We start from the raw sequence: 19,743 nt of genomic DNA on the forward strand, positions 1-19,743 counted from the left end.
GCCACCACATTCTCTCAAGGAGAGAAAAGAGACCATAAGACATTAAAAGCTTCTAATGGGCAGGATTTCTTGACCAGCAAAAAGAAGCTACTTCCACAATCCCAGAAGGTCAGCTATTTTAAAGGAAGAACCAACCACACAGAATGAACTGAATGAACTGCAGCCCAGCCAAAATAAATCATTGGCTATTGATCAGAAAACCTATTACATATTAGGCTACGTTATTAACATCATCAGACAAATTTACAGAATCATGTACGTTCCATTTGCATCAGTTACAATTTGCAATTCCCACCTTTAGACCTCTTCCAAACCAAGATTTGAATAAATCAAAAAAAGGGTGAAAACCTGGGTGCGTTTTACCCTCCGAATGTAGCCCCGCCCAGCTTTTCAAACGGAGGTTTCAGAGGCTGAAAAAAGCATCAGAAAAGAAGCTTCAGAAAAGAAGCCCCCAAACAGAGCTTCAGAGGCTTTTTTTCTGAAGCTCTGTTTCGGAGGCTTTCAGAGGCAGGAAAAAAAAGTTTTTTTTCTGAAAGGGAGTTTCAGAAGTTTCAGAGGCAGAAAAAAAAGCAAAAAAAAAAAGCAAGGCACAGAGCTCACAACCAAGGAACCTGTTGCTAAAATTCACCTCTGGAACAGCTGATTGGGGGTATTCCGGGAGTCTGATGCACCCACCAATCAGCTTTTTTCTTATTTTCCTCCCCAAAAATTAAGGTGTTATACTCTGAAAAATACGGTAGTTGTATTTGTCCTCCTTTGCCCTACAACTACCCCCTTTAGTCCCAAAGGTGTTTTTTCTAAAAGGCAACTGGACTTGACCTGGATGATTGAGGACATTCTTTTACTTTAGGTTTATTCTCTAAGGAGGATTCTCCTCAATTTTTCCGTATTCCATATATGAAATCCCAAATATGCACGTTTTGCTGTTGAAAAGGAGTTTAATGCACAGTATAAGAAAAGTTTATTATGGATACATCACTTTTGCACTGAAGAGGAATTGCAAATAAACTCACAAAGTAAAAGCCTTTTTTTTTTACCAAGATAGGCAAATAGGAAATCGATTTTGGGCTTATAAATTTAGACAAGATATTGGCCAAGTTGAAATAGAATTAAGAATATAGAAGGCTCCACTATTTACAACACCTGGGAAGACATTTGTTATTATGGCAGCTCCTCCCACTTTGGCATACAAATCCTGCCCAAAAACATGATGAAGCCAGTTGCTGTATGTTTCACCATAAAAATGAATTCCTTATCCACTTTAATTTCACGGTAAGTCCCATCTACTACCTCTGTACGAGAGGCTCCAGCTACCTCTACACCCTCTTCGTTGACAGCAAAGATAATTGATTGACTAATCTGAGACACCATCGACTGAGTATTCACAGTCATGCCAGATAAATCGGCTTTGCCTGGAGTAAACAGATCTTTCACCCCCATTTTTGAAAATGCAGAATTCATTGAATGGTTCATTTTCACTTTGAACTTTGGAAAAGAAATTTTAAGGTCTGCGTTTCTCATATTTGCGGGATCGATCCATCTTTGCAATTCTTCGAGAGTGAGATTCATTATAGCCTGTCAAGTAAAATAGAAACCAATCCAAGAGTGAAAAAAAAATATTGGAGGGGAAAAAAGAACAAAACAGACAAATGGTTTTCCAAAATGCCAAACATCTTCACAATAACCACATTATCGTTTTGACATAATCTGATAAATTTATCTGCTGAAATGCTACTTCTTTTCAAGCTGCTGAGCAGTGCATCTAGGAAGAATGTATCTTGCTTCAGGATTGTGAATATGTCTGCTTAAACCGGATATTCTCAATCTCATAGGCTGCCAGGCATTTACAGTTTATGCATTCCCTGTAAGGGAGATTTCTCTGACATGTAAATGAAGGGAAATAATCTAGACCAGGGGTCCCCAACCTTGGCAACTTTAAGACTTGTGGACTTCAACTCCACAAGTCCACAAGTCTTAAGGTTGCCAAGGTTGGAGACCCCTGATCTAGACTCCTTGCTGAAGGGAGAAAAAGTGAGCCCCTTTAAAACAAAAGGCAGAATTTGAAGAGAAGTGACGGCTGGGGTTTCCACCAATTCCCAATTCCCTCCAGCCACAGATTAAAATCAGGAATCCCAGGAAAGGGAGGGATATAATCTCTGTAGAGATAAAGGGCAAAAACTAGCATTGCCAAGATCCAAAAGATTTCACTGTTTGACTCTTCTCTCAACCCAGTCAACCTAACAGAGATTGTGAGAATGCTGAGGGAGAGAGAAAATTACTGCATGCATGCTGTTTTTTGTTCCTAGAGGAATAGTGAAATAAAAATGCTGGTCATACATACAATTTATTAATATGCTGTATGTTTTTTTTTTCCTATCTAGGTTTTACTTTTTTCACCCCTCATCCATTCATGTCACCCAATAGAGCAATGTCTTTCCTAAATCATATTAATTCAATATACAGGAATTAAGGGCAGAAGGTGCAGGTTCAGCCGTCAAAATGCAGCTTTTCCCAAATGCCAGGCCACAGTTCAGCACAGAGTCGAGAGCCTCCTAGTGCTAGCTGGTGTCATATTTTCATATATGGTGGCCATTGTTATTAGAATGGCTTAAGAGTAGGTGGCAGTTGGAGTAAGAGAACCACATTAATAAAAATTGACTCTCAATAGTACACACACATACAGAGAAGAGAGATACTGCTGGAGAAAGAAAAATATTGCCTAACAACATGGCCAAATATTTCATATACTGGTCGTTGTAGAAGAGATAGAAATATCTCTTGTATATAAAGTAGTGTTCTCAGTACATCACTGAACATGAGACCAGACATGAACCAGTGGTCTTGGGGAAGACTGTTCGACACAGAAGATAGATAAGGAGAATATTTGTAGCTCAGAGTTGAATGGGGGGTCCTTAGCGCTCTCTGAGCTTAGTTGTTTTCTTGCAGAAGTTTCATTATCCAAACTAGGTAATATCATTAGTCTTAGTACTAGCATTGATGATATTAAGTAGTTTGGGTAATGAAATGTCTGCAAGAAAATAACAAAGCTCAGGGAGCACCAAGGACCACACATACACACACACACACACACACACACACAGAGAGAGAGAGAGAGAGAGAGAGAGAGAGAGAGAGAGAGAGAGAGAGAGAGAGAGAGAGAGAGTGGCGGGGAGGGAGAGGGAGGGAGGGAGGGAGTGGGAGAGAGAATAGATTTGGGCAAAGGTGCCCAATACCTCCATGTGGAGATTCAATGTAAGGAGATATACGTGACAACTCACAAATGCCAGTGGATGCAGACAGCCATCCACTGCAAAAGAACACCTGCCTTCTCAATTATGATGAGAGAAGGCAGGAATCTGGGAAACTCTCCAATCAGTGGCTTTAAGGAGAGATTGTCTGAAAAAAGTATTTTTGCTGATACTGGATAATCGGCTATATTCTGGATAGTGAGTTTCTATCCCCCCCACCCCCCAGTGATAAAGTCCTCAGGACAGTATTAGTCAGCAAATTTTGGCTAGTGTGTCACTAGAATAATTCCTGCTACTCTATGATAGCTAGCAACATTGATCTCTAGACTACCTTTGCAAGCTAGTATATTGTTGCACACAAACTAAGGAATATGTTCAGTATACCAACAGATTTAAAATCCCACAGTTAGTTATTATACTGATAAACAATATGAGAAAAAAATATATCCAAGCTGAGATTTGAGAATTGTTTAGGACTAGAAACACAATTTCCTGTAATTCTATGATTTTTAAAAAGTTGTAGATGTAAATTTAGGGATGTGTGTTCAGATCTTTTACTAAGCATATTATTAAAATACAGATTCAAAACTCAAATTACCTCATCTGTAGATAGGCGGTTATCTGGCAGAAAAATGTATATAGACAGAATGTCATCAACACAAGGAAGCTGCAGCACTTGCATTGATGGATTCGATATATTAGCTATGTTAAATCTGCCCCTTTGAGTCATCATATCCACATAAATGCTCTGATCCTATAAGAAAGAAAGTAATGTTTAAAAGTAAAACAATAACAATATCAGGAGTTTCAAGATGAAATGTTGAGTATAGTAAGCCAAGGCCAACTGTAATACCAGTTTTTCACCTCAGACTCTGATAATTCAAGATACCACCTAATATATAGATTTTGTGTTCCCACCATGGTCAACAAGGCTGTTACTTTTAATTGTTTGATAGAATTATGACTTTCCCTAGTTTTTTATATACTGTACCTGGCAATTCCAAAAGACTCCTCTGTATGTATTTCTTGGATTAAATGGAAATTTCCACCTTCCTTGGAAAGAGGTTGTATTTAATAAGATCAGGGAAGTTGATTGATCAATGGACTGAGGAGGAAGGAAATCCTTGATTTCACCTTTAGGAAAAGACATTGAATGAAAATATCTGCAAATGGTGGAATACTGTCAATGAATCACTTCTTTCTACAACACAATTTTTAAGTCCGAGAATAGAAAAAAATACACAAAACATCAAAATCCAAGATAAATGAAAGAGTGAAAACGTAAGCCTAAAATGACCTGATTTCATTCACTCATTATATTTATGTAGCCACCTATCTCACTCTGGGAAGTAAACAATAAAAAAAAAACACAATAACTTAAAGGAAGAATGACACCAGAGATACACGTAACACAGTGTTAAAAACTTAGACATAATGGAGCCATCTTGTGGGTTCCCTGTATCTAAGGGAAGGTTGGACCCAACTCTGCAAATCCTTTATCTAAAGGCATGGATGAGGATCACAAAGGTTCATTGAGCTGAAGGCCTGAAACTCTGAGCCTCTGATATATTGCAGATTGGCAATACACTCAGGCCTACCCCAGACCATAGGTTAATTTTCTCTTCTTCAGCATCTTGGTAGGACATATTCATTGACCCTTCCCTGCTCTACAAATCTTTTTGTATGTATACCTGTAATATTTAAAATTCATGAATGATCTTTTTGGCATTTAAAGTGGCAGGTTAAAGTATACAGGAATTGGCCTCATGCTTCATCTCACTCCACAGCACATCAGCCCATAAAAATCCACTGCACATCACTAATTTTTCTTGCAGCAGAAAGTCCATTGTCTGTGTCAGATGTAAATGCCTTATTCTCTAATGTGTAAATAATGTATATATGGAACATCAGGGGTTAACTTATTACTTGAGCTTTAATGTATTCATATTTTACCACTCCCATTCCTGGCTCCGCCCCTTGTATATAAAAGGAGCCATCCTCCCCATTTTCCTTGCTTCTATCTTGAATATTCAGCGAATATAGAATGCCTATTATGATTAAAGAGAATTATATTTAAACCTATAACTTCTATTATCTTTATTGAGTCTGATCCTGAAAATATTGCAACAAGCTGGTAGCAGAGGATGGTTAATTGACTCAATAAGTAATTAAAAAATGTCCAAGAAAGATAGGCCCAACACCAGGGCCTACAGCAAAGAAATAGAAACTGATCAAGAGATGATCAACGAATCCACTAATGCGATTTCGAGAGAATCCGAAGAATACACCACTGAAGAAGAAGAACTGATGAGTGAAAATAACGACCAGGAAGAAATCGAGATAGAAAATAACGAACTCAGGTCAGAAATATTAAAAATACTAAAAAGCCAAAAGAATGATGAAAGCCTCATCGCGGACCTCCAGGAGATGCTGAGGAACAGCGGAGCAGCGAGAGAGAAAAACGTCATTAAAGAAAAACCCAAAGATCAAAAAACTGTGAGTGAAATGACTACTGAGAAAATAGTTGTAAAAAAGAAAAGATGTGACCCCGCGCGAAATTTTGAACGGCAGCCATCTTGGTTTCAACGAACTTCAAAAGAGAGTGAAGCAGAGCCAATCAAAACGCTCAGTTCAAAATTTCTGGCGCGAAAAACACTATCAGACGAAGAAAGTGAAAAAGAAGTCTCAAACTCTTCAGATGAACCAAAATCAGAAAGTGAAGACGATTTAACAAAGTCTCAAGTAAAGTCAGCAATGAAAACGCTTTTTGCTGCTTTTGGGCCAAGATTGAAAATCTCCAAGACATCGACGAAGAAGCAAGAAATCAAACCGACAACTCAAGACCTGCACGCTCCCATCCTGACTTCGAAAACGACGACACCCGAGCCCAGAGAGCCATGCCGATTCCGCCCTACACCGCAGACAGAATCGAGTGCCAGCACACACAAGAGAAAGAGAAGAACCGCCGCCATCACCAAAGCCCCAAAAACCGAGCCAGAGACCGACTCATCTGAAGAGGAGCGGATCGAGAGAGCTGAAATGGAGAGAACCTTCCACAACGGCGCCAAAGAAGAAATGAGCAACGCGCATGTGCAAAACTACGTAGACGGCCCCGAAAGACTTGAACTGGCCAGAGAACCGCGCAGACTCGTTACAAGCATCCCAATGCCGTTCTGTAATTTCCTGCACTTGAGAGACCACGGACTGCCTCAGGTTGTAAGTAATGGACAAAATAATGTGGGGAACTTACCCAGTGACTTCCCAAAACTTAGAGTTGATGGCATTAATTTACAAGAGTGGTACCAACAGCTTCAGGTTATTTTTATGAAAGAAAATTTACTATTCTTTATAACTAGTCCTCCAAGAAGACCTTGGACTTTAAAAATAGACTGTTTACATCATAGAGCATTTTTCATAATAATTTCTAGCGTGTCTCCTGCAATGTATCATAGCATCAAACCAAACCTAACTGTATCAGAAATAATTCAATGCATGTTTAATCTATTTCACAGCGATAGCGTAGCCACAACCACAAGAATGTCTAAGGATTTCTTTTCTTCTAGAGTGAAACCAGGGGTTTCTATAAGTGAACATTTGATAAATCTAAACAAAATAAGAGCTGAGCTGCAATTGAGGGGGGAAGTGATTTCAGATCAAACTATGAAAAGTGTTATTATCAATTCACTTGATCCATCATGGGATAGCTTTATGTCACACTTAGATACCATTAATTTGGGATATTTATCAATAGAAAGTCTATCTAACAAATTGATAGCAGAAGACAATTCAAGAAAAAATCGTTCCAGTAACCAAACAGAACACAAATCTTTTAGGAAAGTAGTCTTTCAAGATAAATATAATGAAGCCTTTAGATGCCACAATTGTGGATCCAGGGAACACAGTAGAAGAGACTGTCCCAAAGTCCCAAGGGAGAGACATAGGCCAGAATATAGGAGCAAATACAATTACAGACAATCTTCCACAGATAGACACAAATATAGAAGTCCACCAAACTACAGAGAAAGTAGAGGGGGTAGAGAAAATTCAAAAGAGAGAAAATCTGGGTCACTAAATGGGCTAAATAAACAAGACAGCACCAAAACACAACAAGATGAGAACAATAATTGGCTTATTGATTCTGGTGCAACAAATCACACCACTAATAACAAAAGTATATTATCTTCATTTACAGAAGATAAGTTTGTGATAAAGGTAGCTAATCAAGAAAAGGTTCAAGTATTAGGCAGAGGAAATGTGACCTTGCCTGGTTTAGGGAAAATAGAGGGGGTATTATTAATCCCAGAAATACCTCACAACATACTAAGTGCTATAAAACTAAGCAGAGAATCTGACATCAATATAGTTATCTCAAAGGGGAAAGCAACTATAGAAAAGAACAAAACAAATGTAGGCACTGTGATGATAAAAGGGGGTCTACCCTATCTGATAACCAAAGAAAGATGGTTACATAACATTGATTCAAATATGGAAGATTGTATTGAAGCAGATGATGAAAATGTCAGTAACAGTGACAATGATGAATGTAAATTAACTCATGATAACAAAAATACACACAATGAGAAGAAACCAAAAATAGGTAAACCAATTCATGATGAGTGTGCTCATATCTTACATAGGAAGTTAGGACATGCTAGCTTTCCTGTAGTACAAAAAATGACTGAACACGCAGAAGGTGTAAAAATAAAAAATTGTGAAAATTATTTAGAATGCTCAGTATGTAAATCCACCAAACTAAAAACCAGTCCTAGACCAAAAAAATCTAACAGATCAACTAACAATATTTTTGATTTGGTACATATGGACTTAGTTGGTCCATTAACTCCATCAATTACCTATAGAAAACGTTACTTCCTAACAATAGTGGATGATTACAGTCGCTATGGTTTTGTTTACACATTAAAGCACAAGGATGAAACTTTCCAGAAATTTAAGGAATTCTACAAACGCATAGAAACACAACATAATATCAGAATAAAACAAATTATGACAGATAGGGGATGTGAATTCATGTCTAAAGAATTCTCCCAATGGTTAAAGGATAGAGGGATGCTACATTTCACGTCCAATCCATTTTCTGCCTTTCAAAATGGGATTGCAGAGAGAAAGAACTCCACACTACAAACCATGATTAGATGCACATTAGAGGATGCTGGTTTAGGCAAACAATTTTGGTCAGAAGCCTTACATTATTCAAATTACACTCAAAATAGAACATGGTCCAGTATTGTGAATAAGACACCATATGAGATAATGTACAATAGAAAACCTAAATTAGCACACATGCACATATTTGGAGTTACTGCAGACGTGCACATACCTAAACAATTGAGGAGAAAGGGAGAAAACGTATCCAGGAGATTAAGATTCATGGGATACGAAACTGGAACCAAAGGGTACAGATTCATCGATAATAATAACAAATTTATAGTATCCAGAACAGCTGTGTTTCATGAGCAGGCCAATTGGTCTAAGTTGCACCTTAATGAAATTTTTCCTAATAAAAGCAAAGATAATATATCTTGCGAGGAAGGAACAACAGAAAATCAAAATATTAACAAAAGTAAGAACAAAACCAAAACTTGGACAAATAGTCAGCATAAAATAAAGACAGACACATTAACAAAAAAGGAAGCCAGATATTTGCATGACAACCATAGCAAACCTGAAAGAAATATTAGAAATAATAGAAACCAAATACCAAATAAATACAAAGATTATATTATGCATATGGATGGAGAACAAATAACACCTAATACATATGAGGAAGTATTGAAACTTCCCCGTGAAGAAAGAGAAAAATGGGAACTAGCTATGGAAAAAGAAATGAAAAGTTTACAAGGATTAAATGTATTCACACCTGCGATCGCACCTAAGGATAAAACAATTATAGGTACCAGGTGGATTTATAAAATTAAGAATTTAGAAGGAGGTAATACCTTATACAAGGCCAGACTAGTTGCACAAGGTTATGCACAAAAATATCCAGAAGACTATACTGACACATATTCACCCACAGTGAGAACAGAGAGTGTCAAAACAGCTCTTGTAGTAGCATCTGCACTCAATCTAGACGTGTTTCAATATGACATACAGACTGCATACTTACATGCAAAATTAGATAAGGAAATATATGTAAGAGCACCACACAGTCAATACACTAATAAGAACGAAATTTGGTTACTAAATAAGAGTCTGTACGGATTGAAGCAATCTGGCAAAAGATGGTACGATTGTTTGGTAAAAGTACTAAAGACCATGGATTTCAACGCCACCACTGCTGATAACTGTTTCTTTGTAAAAAAGAGTAATGATCATATTGAATTTGTATTAATTTATGTGGATGATATTTTATATATTGGAAAGCATAAAGAGAGCAGGGAAATCTTTGTAAATAAGTTAAACGAACACTTCTCATTGAAATCACTAGGTAAAGTGAATAAATACCTTGGTGTACAAATTAACAAAACAAAAAGGGGATTCAAACTTACTCAAAAAGATAAAATCATTGAGCTCCTAAACAAATGTAACTTAAATAATGCCAAAACATGTGACACACCTATGCAAACTGATTTTCTTAGAAACAATGATGAATCTTCCCCTGAGTTTAAAGACAACACATTTTACAGATCAGTTATAGGTTCACTCCTTTATATATCTAATTGGACTAGGCCAGATATTGCATTACCTCTCAATTTATTGTCAAGATATGTTAGCAAACCAACCTTGTATCATTGGGAAGCTGTCAAAAGAATTTTAAGATATCTGAAAAGTACATTAGATTTTTGTTTAATATTGGAACCCAATAATGACAAAGAACCAAAAATTACTTGTTATGCTGATGCAGATTGGGCTGGTGATACATCATGCAGAAAGAGTACCTCTGGTTATGTTTTTCTATTGAACGATTGTCCAGTTTACTGGTATACTGGTAAACAAGAACTGGTAGCCACCTCTACCACAGAAGCAGAATATGTTTGCTTGTCTAAAGCTGCAAATAACCTTGTATGGTTCAATGATTTGATCACAGATGTTTGGAAGAAACCTACTTTACCATTTATTATGCATGAAGATAATAAAGCGGCCATTGAAATTTCTAGATCCGATGCAATTGGACAAAGGTCCAGGCATATTGATATAAAATTTAAGCACGTGAGACAACTATCTCAAGACGGATTCATCAAAGCAATACATTGTGATACTTCTGAACAATTAGCTGACATATTAACAAAACCCTTACCTTCTAAACAACACAAATATTTAACTTCTAAATTATATGTATTATATTGTCCTGAATCTGAATGTAACTGGTGTTGTATAACGAACCGGCATTTAGAGGGGGATTTGTCAGATGTAAATGCCTTATTCTCTAATGTGTAAATAATGTATATATGGAACATCAGGGGTTAACTTATTACTTGAGCTTTAATGTATTCATATTTTACCACTCCCATTCCTGGCTCCGCCCCTTGTATATAAAAGGAGCCATCCTCCCCATTTTCCTTGCTTCTATCTTGAATATTCAGCGAATATAGAATGCCTATTATGATTAAAGAGAATTATATTTAAACCTATAACTTCTATTATCTTTATTGAGTCTGATCCTGAAAATATTGCAACAGTCTGTCCTCTCCCGTTAGTTCGCAATGACTAAACATTCTGCTTCTTGATATTCAGTGTGGGAAATCCAATGAGCAGCGTATGATATCTTACCATTTGTTTCGCTTTCAACCCAGGAATTAATTTTCTGTCTAGCTTCCTCAGCTGCATTCATAAAATCAACTTTTTCGAAATCCGAATTGTATATCTCATTAACACACTTTTTGTAATGCTGCACCAAACGAAAGAAGACATAGCAATATATTCATTCACCTATTATCACATGCACTGAATCAATAAATCTAGTTGACACTGGTTACTGGACAATCTAGATGGGAGCACCTAATTTGCTGTGGCTCAGTTAGTAGGCTAGACTGGAAAGTTGAAAATAATTCTGGAGCTGGGGAATTCTGGGAGTTGTAGTCCTCACATCTGAAAATTGCTTTTCAGGTTGAGAAACTTTGTCCTAGAAGAATAAAATTCCTGGTGTTTGAATGACATCATTGCCTGGAAAAGTGTGTGTGTGTATCAAACCGCATTTGCCAAAGAGTTACCTTATCTTATCATCCACTATTTTACTGTTTAATGTTTTGTTTGCTGTTATGCAGAAATGAATATTCATGGGAAACAAACATGGTCCTAGATTTTGAAATTGCTTCTAATAATGGAGCAATGCATGTTATTGGCCCTAGGTGAAGGAACATTTTCACATACATTAAACCTAATATGTTAACCCAGACTTTTCCCCATGTGTGCATTGCAGTTTGCCAGAAGTCTTATACCTGATCTAACCTAATTTCCTGCTTCACAAAACATGATACCTGTAGAATTTCTAGTAAACCACTAGAATCCATCAACATTGGATTAAGAAGGGAAGAGAGAAAAAGCGTTCTTTCTTACCTCCAGGAAATCTTCAGCCTTTGATCCATATATCCGGCCACCTATCTTCAGCATATGATATTTGGAATGCTGGTTGAGGATTGTTAGGAGTTGCTTGAACTGGCTGTGAAATCCTCCAGGTATATCACACTCAGTCCCAGAATGCTTCAAGCAGCAAAGGATAGCAGATTTACAATCATATAAATCATATTTGCCAACATCCTCCAAAACAGGGGTCACCAACCTTTCGGACCTCAGAGACCATTAAATTCATAATTTTAAATCCCACGGACCACTAATACAATCTGCCTAATGACCGGCTGGGTGGACATGGCTGGGTGGTCATGTGACTGGGTGGGAATGTGGCTGGGTGGACGTGGTCAACTCAATGTCACTCACATCGAGGGGTGCCTCACCAGCCTCTACTCACCCTTCCCCTCCCCTCCCTCCCCAGCCTCCTCTCCCCACCCAGGCTCCTTAGGGCCCCAACAGGAAGCAGTTGTTGGAGCTAAGCAGCCACCACGAGAAAGAATTAGCAAAACAGCTCAGTTCAAATTGGATCTGACTGAGAAGGAGGCTCAGCAGAAGCACCTCACTGAGAACTATGAGCATAGGCTTTCCAAGCAGAGGGAAGACCTGCGGGAGTGCAAAGCCAAGTATTGGCGTCTGGAGGCTCAGTGAGCTGAGATGGTCAGCCAGTTCCATCCATGATGCATTCCCACTGGAACAAAGCTCTTTGCCACCAGCAGCACTTCCCTCCAGCCTTTCCCAAAGCCCCGCACCAGGAGGCTGAAGCAGACCCCAAGTCAGAATTTCTTCCCGAATGACCCACACAAGAAGACCCTGAATTTTTCTGCCGACCACCAAAATTTTCTTGTGGACAAAGACCACCAGTTGGTGACCACTGCTCCAAAATATCCTCCAAAGACTGTATTGCTATTATTCTTCTCATCCTTCCTATTACCTATCTCCTCCCACTTATGACTATAACCATGTTGCTTGTATTTTTACGATTTATATTATTCTGTTTGTTTCCTAGTATGATTTGTTTGCTTATTAGTAACCTATGACTATCACTAAGTGTTGTATTTTATGATTCTTGATGAATGTATATTTTTTTCTTTTTTCTTTCCTTTTATGTACACTGAGAGCATATGCACCAAAGACAAATTCCTCGTGTGTCCAATCACACTTGGCCAATAAAGAATTCTATTCTATTCTATTCTATTCTATTCTATTCTATTCTATTCTATTCTATTCTATTCTATTCCATTCCATTCCATTCCATTCCATTCCATTCCATTCCATTCTATTCTATTCTATTCTATTCTATTCTATTCTATTCTAAATATTTACATTTACCATAACTCATAACAGAGTAATTCATAATAGCAATAGCACTTAGACTTATATCCCATTTCACAGAGCCTCTCTAAGTGGTTTACAGACTCAGCATATTGCCCCCAACAAGTTGGGTCATTATTTTACTGACCTCGGAAGGATGGAAAGCTGAGTCAATCTTGAGCCTGGTGAGATTCAAACTGCCAAACTGCTGACAATCAGCAGTGCCTGCAGTACTGCATTCTAATTCATTGCTGCACCATGGCTCATAACAACACATATATGACAATTCTTAGCTAAACGGTTTCAAGATGTGAATATATGTTTTATTTTTACAGCAGAAGTCCTCTTAGGGGTCATTGTCCTGATCCTTGAGATATTCTCCTTTAAGATGAGAGTCTAGGAAGTGAGCCATTATTCTTATCCATTACTTTGTGGACAATACAGGTTGGGCCCAATCACTTAAACATCATAACAGATTTGGGTTAGGATATACAATTCTGATTGCCGATATTTAATATTTCTTTACTAAGAAAGAAATTATTTTCTATTTTTCAAGTGCTTAGAACACTTTATACCAAAGAGTTCATTTAATAGAGTTAGTAAAATGAAATTCAAGTAAAATGAGAATTTTCTTACAGGCCCATCTGTAGGGGTCACAGTTTCTGGCCATCTCCAGAAGTGAAGAGCCTGCAAAACAAAATATATAAGTTTTGTCCCAATTTGTCTTTGTTGGGTATAAGATCAGGCTAAAGCTGACGTACCTCAAGATGAAGCAAGCAAGGAAACATGGAACAAAGTTGTTAAAGAAACAAAGGAAAAAATGTCACCTGAACCAGACAAAAGAAGTTGAACTTGAGCGGAGAAGAAACCCCTTCACAAATCCTCTGAGCAGCTATCAGACTTTTAAATCAACAGAGCAATGACTTTTGGGGATAAAAGGGGTCCCAAAGCCTGCCTACTCTGGGAGTCATCTTTGAATCCGGACTTAGCGACTCCCATCTCTCTGGTTAGTGTCTGCCAGCCTAGGACATGGGCAAGTGTGGATGAGTGTGTGTGTGCGTGTGCCCCACCCCAACAACCTGGCCAATGATAATGGGTGATACAATGGAATTCTCAGAGCTTGGAAAAGAGGACGGATGTTTCCAAAATATTGAAGAATATGAAGAGATGGGACATTCCTTTCATGGCTATAAACAGATAGCACCACGTCTGCCTTGCCCTCAAAGCTACCAACATTATATAACCTAACTCATATTTTCCCTCGCAATACACCTGATTAATTAACCTGTCACAATCAAGCTTTCTTCTGCTTGGGGCTTTACAGATGCTAGAAATGAAAAAAACTAATGAGTGTGTTATTTTTTTAAAGTTATTTAAAACATAGTGGGGTTTGTATTTTTAGTATTATTATTATTGCAATATGACAAACAAAACTGCAGGAAGTGGGGATATGTCCATTTTGGAAAGTCCTCATTTTCCTGCTAGTCTTACATATCCTCTAATGAATGCTGTTCCTGCAGAAAATACTGAAAAATAGTTATGTCCTGTTAAATTACATGAAGACATGGCCAGGCCACTTGGACACTCAAGTATCATCTCAAAATGGCAAATGTATCTTTCAGCACCTGACATAAAAGTGGGCTAGCTCTTAACCAAGAAAACTTGTTTGTCATTGTTCATCTTTAATTATATGCCATCCAATAGGGGCTGCGGTGGCTCATGTGGTTAAGAGACCGAATCAGAAGGCCATTGAAAGGATGACAGCTCAGAAGTTCTAAACCCGGGAGTCGCATAATGGAATGAGTTCCCTCATCCATTTGACCCAGCTCCTGCCGGTTGAGCATACCAAGGCACAAATACAGAGCCATATTTGGACATCACCGACTCTTCTTGTTTCTGATCATCTTATCTCCTGAGCTTCTTGCATCACCTTGTCTACTTGTTAGGGTTATGATAATTTTCCAAAAAGGTGTTTGAAAACCATTGCTCTGTGTCATTTTTGCTGAACTGGAGGGCAGAAATATTCTAGCCACTCATCCTCTCCCCTGCTTTATACAAATACCGTCACTATACAAAGCTTTAAAACTCAGGAAGATAGAAAAGACAGGAGTTTTCTATGGGGCATTAAATTAGTAAGCCATTGTCATTACTGGATGCCAAGAAGTTTTGGGGATTTGTATATGTGTGACTCTGTGTGTGTTAGTTATATATTAATTTTACTAGTTTTGGTGTGAATATTCTAACCCACCAGGAGTTTTGTTGGAATGTGACTGTCAGTAAGAATGAAGATTGAATAAGGAGGTACATAAGTAAATATTTCCTTTGTGCATGGTGACATGCTTATTGCAAAAATGCACAGTTTTCTTTACATTTGTTATATCATTTCCTCACTGAAGATCCATAAAGGTTCCTTTCCAAGGAATTTTGGAAAGTCCATTTGGGAAGAAAGGCTACTAATCAGGAGAGATTTCAGCAGATATTCATATGACAGATACCAGGAAGAAACATTTTCTAGCAATAACATAGATGTGATTATATGTGTGACCTATAGTTAATAATTTAATAAGACTTAAAATAACTATTTTAAGGAACACAAGTACTTGAGGACACTTACCTTTCTTATTTCATCAGCAGTGGTTTTGCCACTGCCAATCAAGAGCATGCCTAATGCCATTTCCGCACCGATTGAGAATGAAATGACATTTTTCCCAGAGTTGTCCTGCATTTGCAATTTGAAAAGTTCTACAGCAAAATTGCCATTAGCCTGAACAAAGTCTTTCATGGTGGAGCTAATAGTACCTGCAACAGTAAAGAAATGAGATCAATAGTTTGTACTGACATTTGTTTTTTTCCTTTGTACAAGAGAGAATAATGGAAAAATGACAAATACCAGCTAATCTATAACTGCTGCATGAATAAACTACACTGATGGTACATTTTTATGGCTTAGCCCTTCCCTTTTCATTGTCTACATTCACACTAAGGTGAAGGTGGGCCAAATAAATATATCTGAAGCTTAAGCATCTACCTCTTCTAATATATTTGAAAATTAGAACTCCTAAGCACTTTTTAAAGAATCAGGATTTTTTGTCAGTACATTTGAACTAGCAAAAATCATGATTAGCCTGAAATCTTGTTTGTTTAAAAACACCATCCTATCAAAACTACAGTTTTGCTTCCCATGTTCCCATAAATCAAAATTGATGCTAAACCGTGTCTTCATTCATTCATCAATGAACTGGGTGAGCTGAAAACTGAATCACCTGCTTTCAAGCTGCTTATGGATACAGGTTATGGGAGAACCAAAGTGAGGAATGAGAGGGGTATCTTCAGACTTGCAAGATTGATGTCAGTCTTAGGCATGCATGCAATTGTGTCAGAAGCACCAAGGTGCTTCCGGATTGAAAGAATTAACCAGTGACATCACCGTTGCCTGAGGGACACCCAATTGGGAGCCCCTTTCACACTCCCATTAATGTGTCCACCAAAGGATGCCTATCTATCTACTTGCAATTGCTCACTTTTGAACTGCTTTTGAACTGCTAGGTTGGAGAGCGCACTGTCCTTCAGCCTCACTTGGTCTCAAACATGGGCTTGCTAAATTGTCAACCCAGTGTCCTAACTACATGAGCCATTCTGTTTCCATCAGACCTATGGGGAGATCCAGACAAGGAGACAGGAGTACTAACTTTATCTTTCTTGTAAGATTTCATTAACAGAAACTTGCAAGTCTAAAAGTACCTATCCAGTCCCTCACTTTTACTCTCCTGAAAATTAGGGAGGGTCCCTTCTGAGTTGCTTTTTGCCACCCCTCCCTGTTCAGAGTCAAATTTGGTTTATCCCATCTTTGTCTTGGCTTCACCTGTTCCCCCTGTCTCCCAAAATCATTCTCACATACCATTAAAAAAGGAAAGACAAGGCTATAAAGCAGGGGTGTCAAACTCAATTTCATTGAGGGCTGCATCAGGGTTGTGTTTGACCTCGGGGGATGGGATGGGCATGGCTGAGGTGGGTATGGCCAGATCGATTTCACTCGTATTGGGCGTGGTGTGACTGTGGTGGCCTGAGCACCCTGCCAGTCAAAACAACCTCCTGAGCTCCGTTTTCAGCTGTGACCACCTCCTGCAACCCTCTGCCAGCAAAAATGGAGCTCAGGACCCCGTTTTGGCTGGCAGAGGCACCATGGGCTGGTCCTTCATTGTTTCCAGAGCGGCCCTGCATGCCAGATCTAAGTACCCCGTGGGCCTGATCTGGCCCGCGGGCCTTGAGTTTGACACCCCTGCTGTAAAGTAATACAAAAAAAACATGTTTCATTCTACATTTATTAGGTAGCCATACTAGTATGCAAATAAGGCCACTGTCTATAGCAACCTTGCAGCCGCCTCATCTTCTTCATTCACCAGAACAACTAGACACAAGAACAGTTTTTTCCCGAATGCCATCACTCTGCTAAACAAATAATTCCCTCAACACTGTCAAACTATTTACTAAATCTGCACTACTGTTAATCTTCTCATCGTTCCCACAACCCATCTCCTTCCACTTATGACTGTATGACTGTAATTTTGTTGCTTGTATCCTTACAATTTATATTGATATTGTTTCCTGATTGCTTATTTGTACCCTATGACTATAATTAAGTGTTGTACCTTATGATTCTTGATGAATGTATCTGTTCTTTTATGTACACTGAGAGCATATGCACCAAGACAAATTCCTTGTGTGTCCAAATCACACTTGGCCAATAAAGAATTCTATTCTATTCTATTCTAATTTCCAGGAACCAAAAATTGGGAGCCACGCTTTTTTTTTTTATGTGATCAAGCCAAACTATTTTGGCAAAAATGGTAAATGGAGTACGGCAGTGCGGCAGTTTGATATGAAGCCATATTTGATTAAGTCTGATTTTAAAAGCTTGCTCCTATTCTTATCCTGTGTTTCTACTTTGGAAAGCATGCAGTTAATGTGATCTTATATAGGAAGGCAAAACCTGTTACCACTTGTGAGGAAAACTTCTATTAAGGATCTTTCCAAAACAAACAGAACCACACATCTGGGCAAGCGCAACTAATAATCAGCAAAAGTGGCTCCAGTTTCAATTTTTTTGAAAATGAGAATGACAATGCCAGGTATGGGGACAAGCTGATCCAACTGGCAAATCATTTGATATATCAAAAACAGAAATAACATGGAAAGACAAAAACAGGACTCAGAACAAGGCTTTGAGGAAGGCTATATAGAAGAGAGACAGAGAGGGAGGGAGGGAGGGAGGGAGGGAGAGAGGGAGGGAGGGAGGGAGGATGTCTGGCAGATTGAGAGGTTTCAAGTATACGTTACTTCATTGTGCATACAATATCGTTATTTCATTGTACATCCTCCAGTACTTCCTTATTATTTCCTTATTGCTTTTTTATTTTTTAATAATTATTATTATTTTACACCAGGATTTAATGATTCCAGGCTCTGTAGGATCATTCAGTCAATCTCCAGCATGATCCTCACTTTTATGTGGTTTTAATTTTAATTTCTGCTCATTAATATTGTTCACCATTTTTTTCTGCACATCATTGTTCTTATAGATCAGAACAATTAATTATTATTAATATATACCCTCCTGCCTCCTTATGGTCAGGAATCTGCATCATTGGATGTATACCTTCAACACTAAAAACTCCTAGATTAAAGGGAAAGGAAGGAAGCAGAGCCTTAAATAAAGTGTGAGCTAGCCATTCATGGAGAACCTTTGTTCAGTTGTGTCTCTTCCTTCAAGAAAGACACAAACCCAATTAATACAGAAACCTCATTGTCTGCAACAGAAGCGTAAGGTTTCTCTCTTCCTGATTTTACAGACTGTGCCTCCATTGGCTGCTTTCTCTACAACCACAGCCCCATGGGGATTACTGTACCGTGGGAATGACACTAATTTAGATTTTCCTTAGACAAGATTCAGGATAAATATCGAGTGGAGTAGTAAAGCTGAAATAGAAAGAAAAGCTGCCTTCATGAAGTCTAATCAGAAGGCACAGATAGGTAGGGAAGTTGAGTATGTATACCGCACATCTGTTTTAGGAAGCAGGGTGATGAGTTAAAGAACCCAGCATAACATGTTGCAGCTTGTTTAGATGAAAGTTAGTTATGCAACTGGATTTGGGTTCACACAAATCACAGTATAGCTTCCTGGACAGTGGTGGGATTCAAATAATTTAACAACCGGTTCTCTGCCCTAATGATTTCTTCCAACAATCAGTTTGCCAAATAGCTCAGAAATTTAACAACCGGTTCTCCCGAAGTGGTGCAAACTGGCTGAATCCCACCACTGTTCCTGGGTTTCTTTAATGCAGTTTATACAGTAAGCTGTGTTTTAGTGCCCTTAAGATATCCCAAGTATTTATAGCTTTTATGTTCCTCATTTTGAACATTTAACATGAAGATCTGCTATAAAAAGGAATGCTTGCCTAATAAAACACAATTAAATCCACTGAACAATAGAGGTTACACCTTGTTCACAATGGCCAGAGATTATTCTGATTCTTCTTGAACAGATTTCTTGTGGAGGAAGTCTTCTTGCTGTGATCTTCTTCTCTGCTTAATGGGACATCTCTTTACTCTTTGCCTGACTTGAGCTTTGTCTGATTAACAATGGAGTTTGACTTCA

At 38.2% G+C, this 19,743-nt stretch overlaps 1 protein-coding gene across 1 annotated transcript; it reads right to left on the reverse strand.

Moving 5' to 3' along the window:
- Positions 1–1,161: 1,161 nt before the first annotated feature.
- Positions 1,162–15,870, reverse strand: LOC139316011 (serpin B9-like). Its single transcript, XM_070942554.1, has 7 exons — positions 15,703–15,870; positions 13,725–13,775; positions 11,766–11,909; positions 10,980–11,097; positions 4,240–4,382; positions 3,847–4,002; positions 1,162–1,575 (listed from the first exon to the last, which is right to left on the reverse strand). Exons 1-7 carry the CDS (start codon positions 15,868–15,870, stop codon positions 1,162–1,164), a joined length of 1,194 nt encoding a protein of 397 aa, XP_070798655.1.
- Between the last annotated feature and the right edge of the window lie 3,873 nt (positions 15,871–19,743).

This window comes from Pituophis catenifer, unplaced genomic scaffold (genome assembly GCF_029215685.1).
Source record: "Pituophis catenifer annectens isolate HBS135680 unplaced genomic scaffold, rPitCat1.0.hap2 SCAF_3, whole genome shotgun sequence".
NCBI classification, from domain to species: domain Eukaryota; kingdom Metazoa; phylum Chordata; class Lepidosauria; order Squamata; family Colubridae; genus Pituophis; species Pituophis catenifer.

Coding starts and splice junctions, on each gene's coding strand:
- LOC139316011 (XM_070942554.1), bottom strand. CDS start 15,870: ATGAAAGACTTTGTTCAGGCTAATGGCAATTTTGCTGTAGAACTTTTC. Junction 13,776..15,702: donor CTGCTGATGAAATAAGAAAG/GTAAGTGTCCTC, acceptor TTTGTTTTGCAG/GCTCTTCACTTCTGGAGATG. Junction 11,098..11,765: donor AGGCTGAAGATTTCCTGGAG/GTAAGAAAGAAC, acceptor CGTTTGGTGCAG/CATTACAAAAAGTGTGTTAA.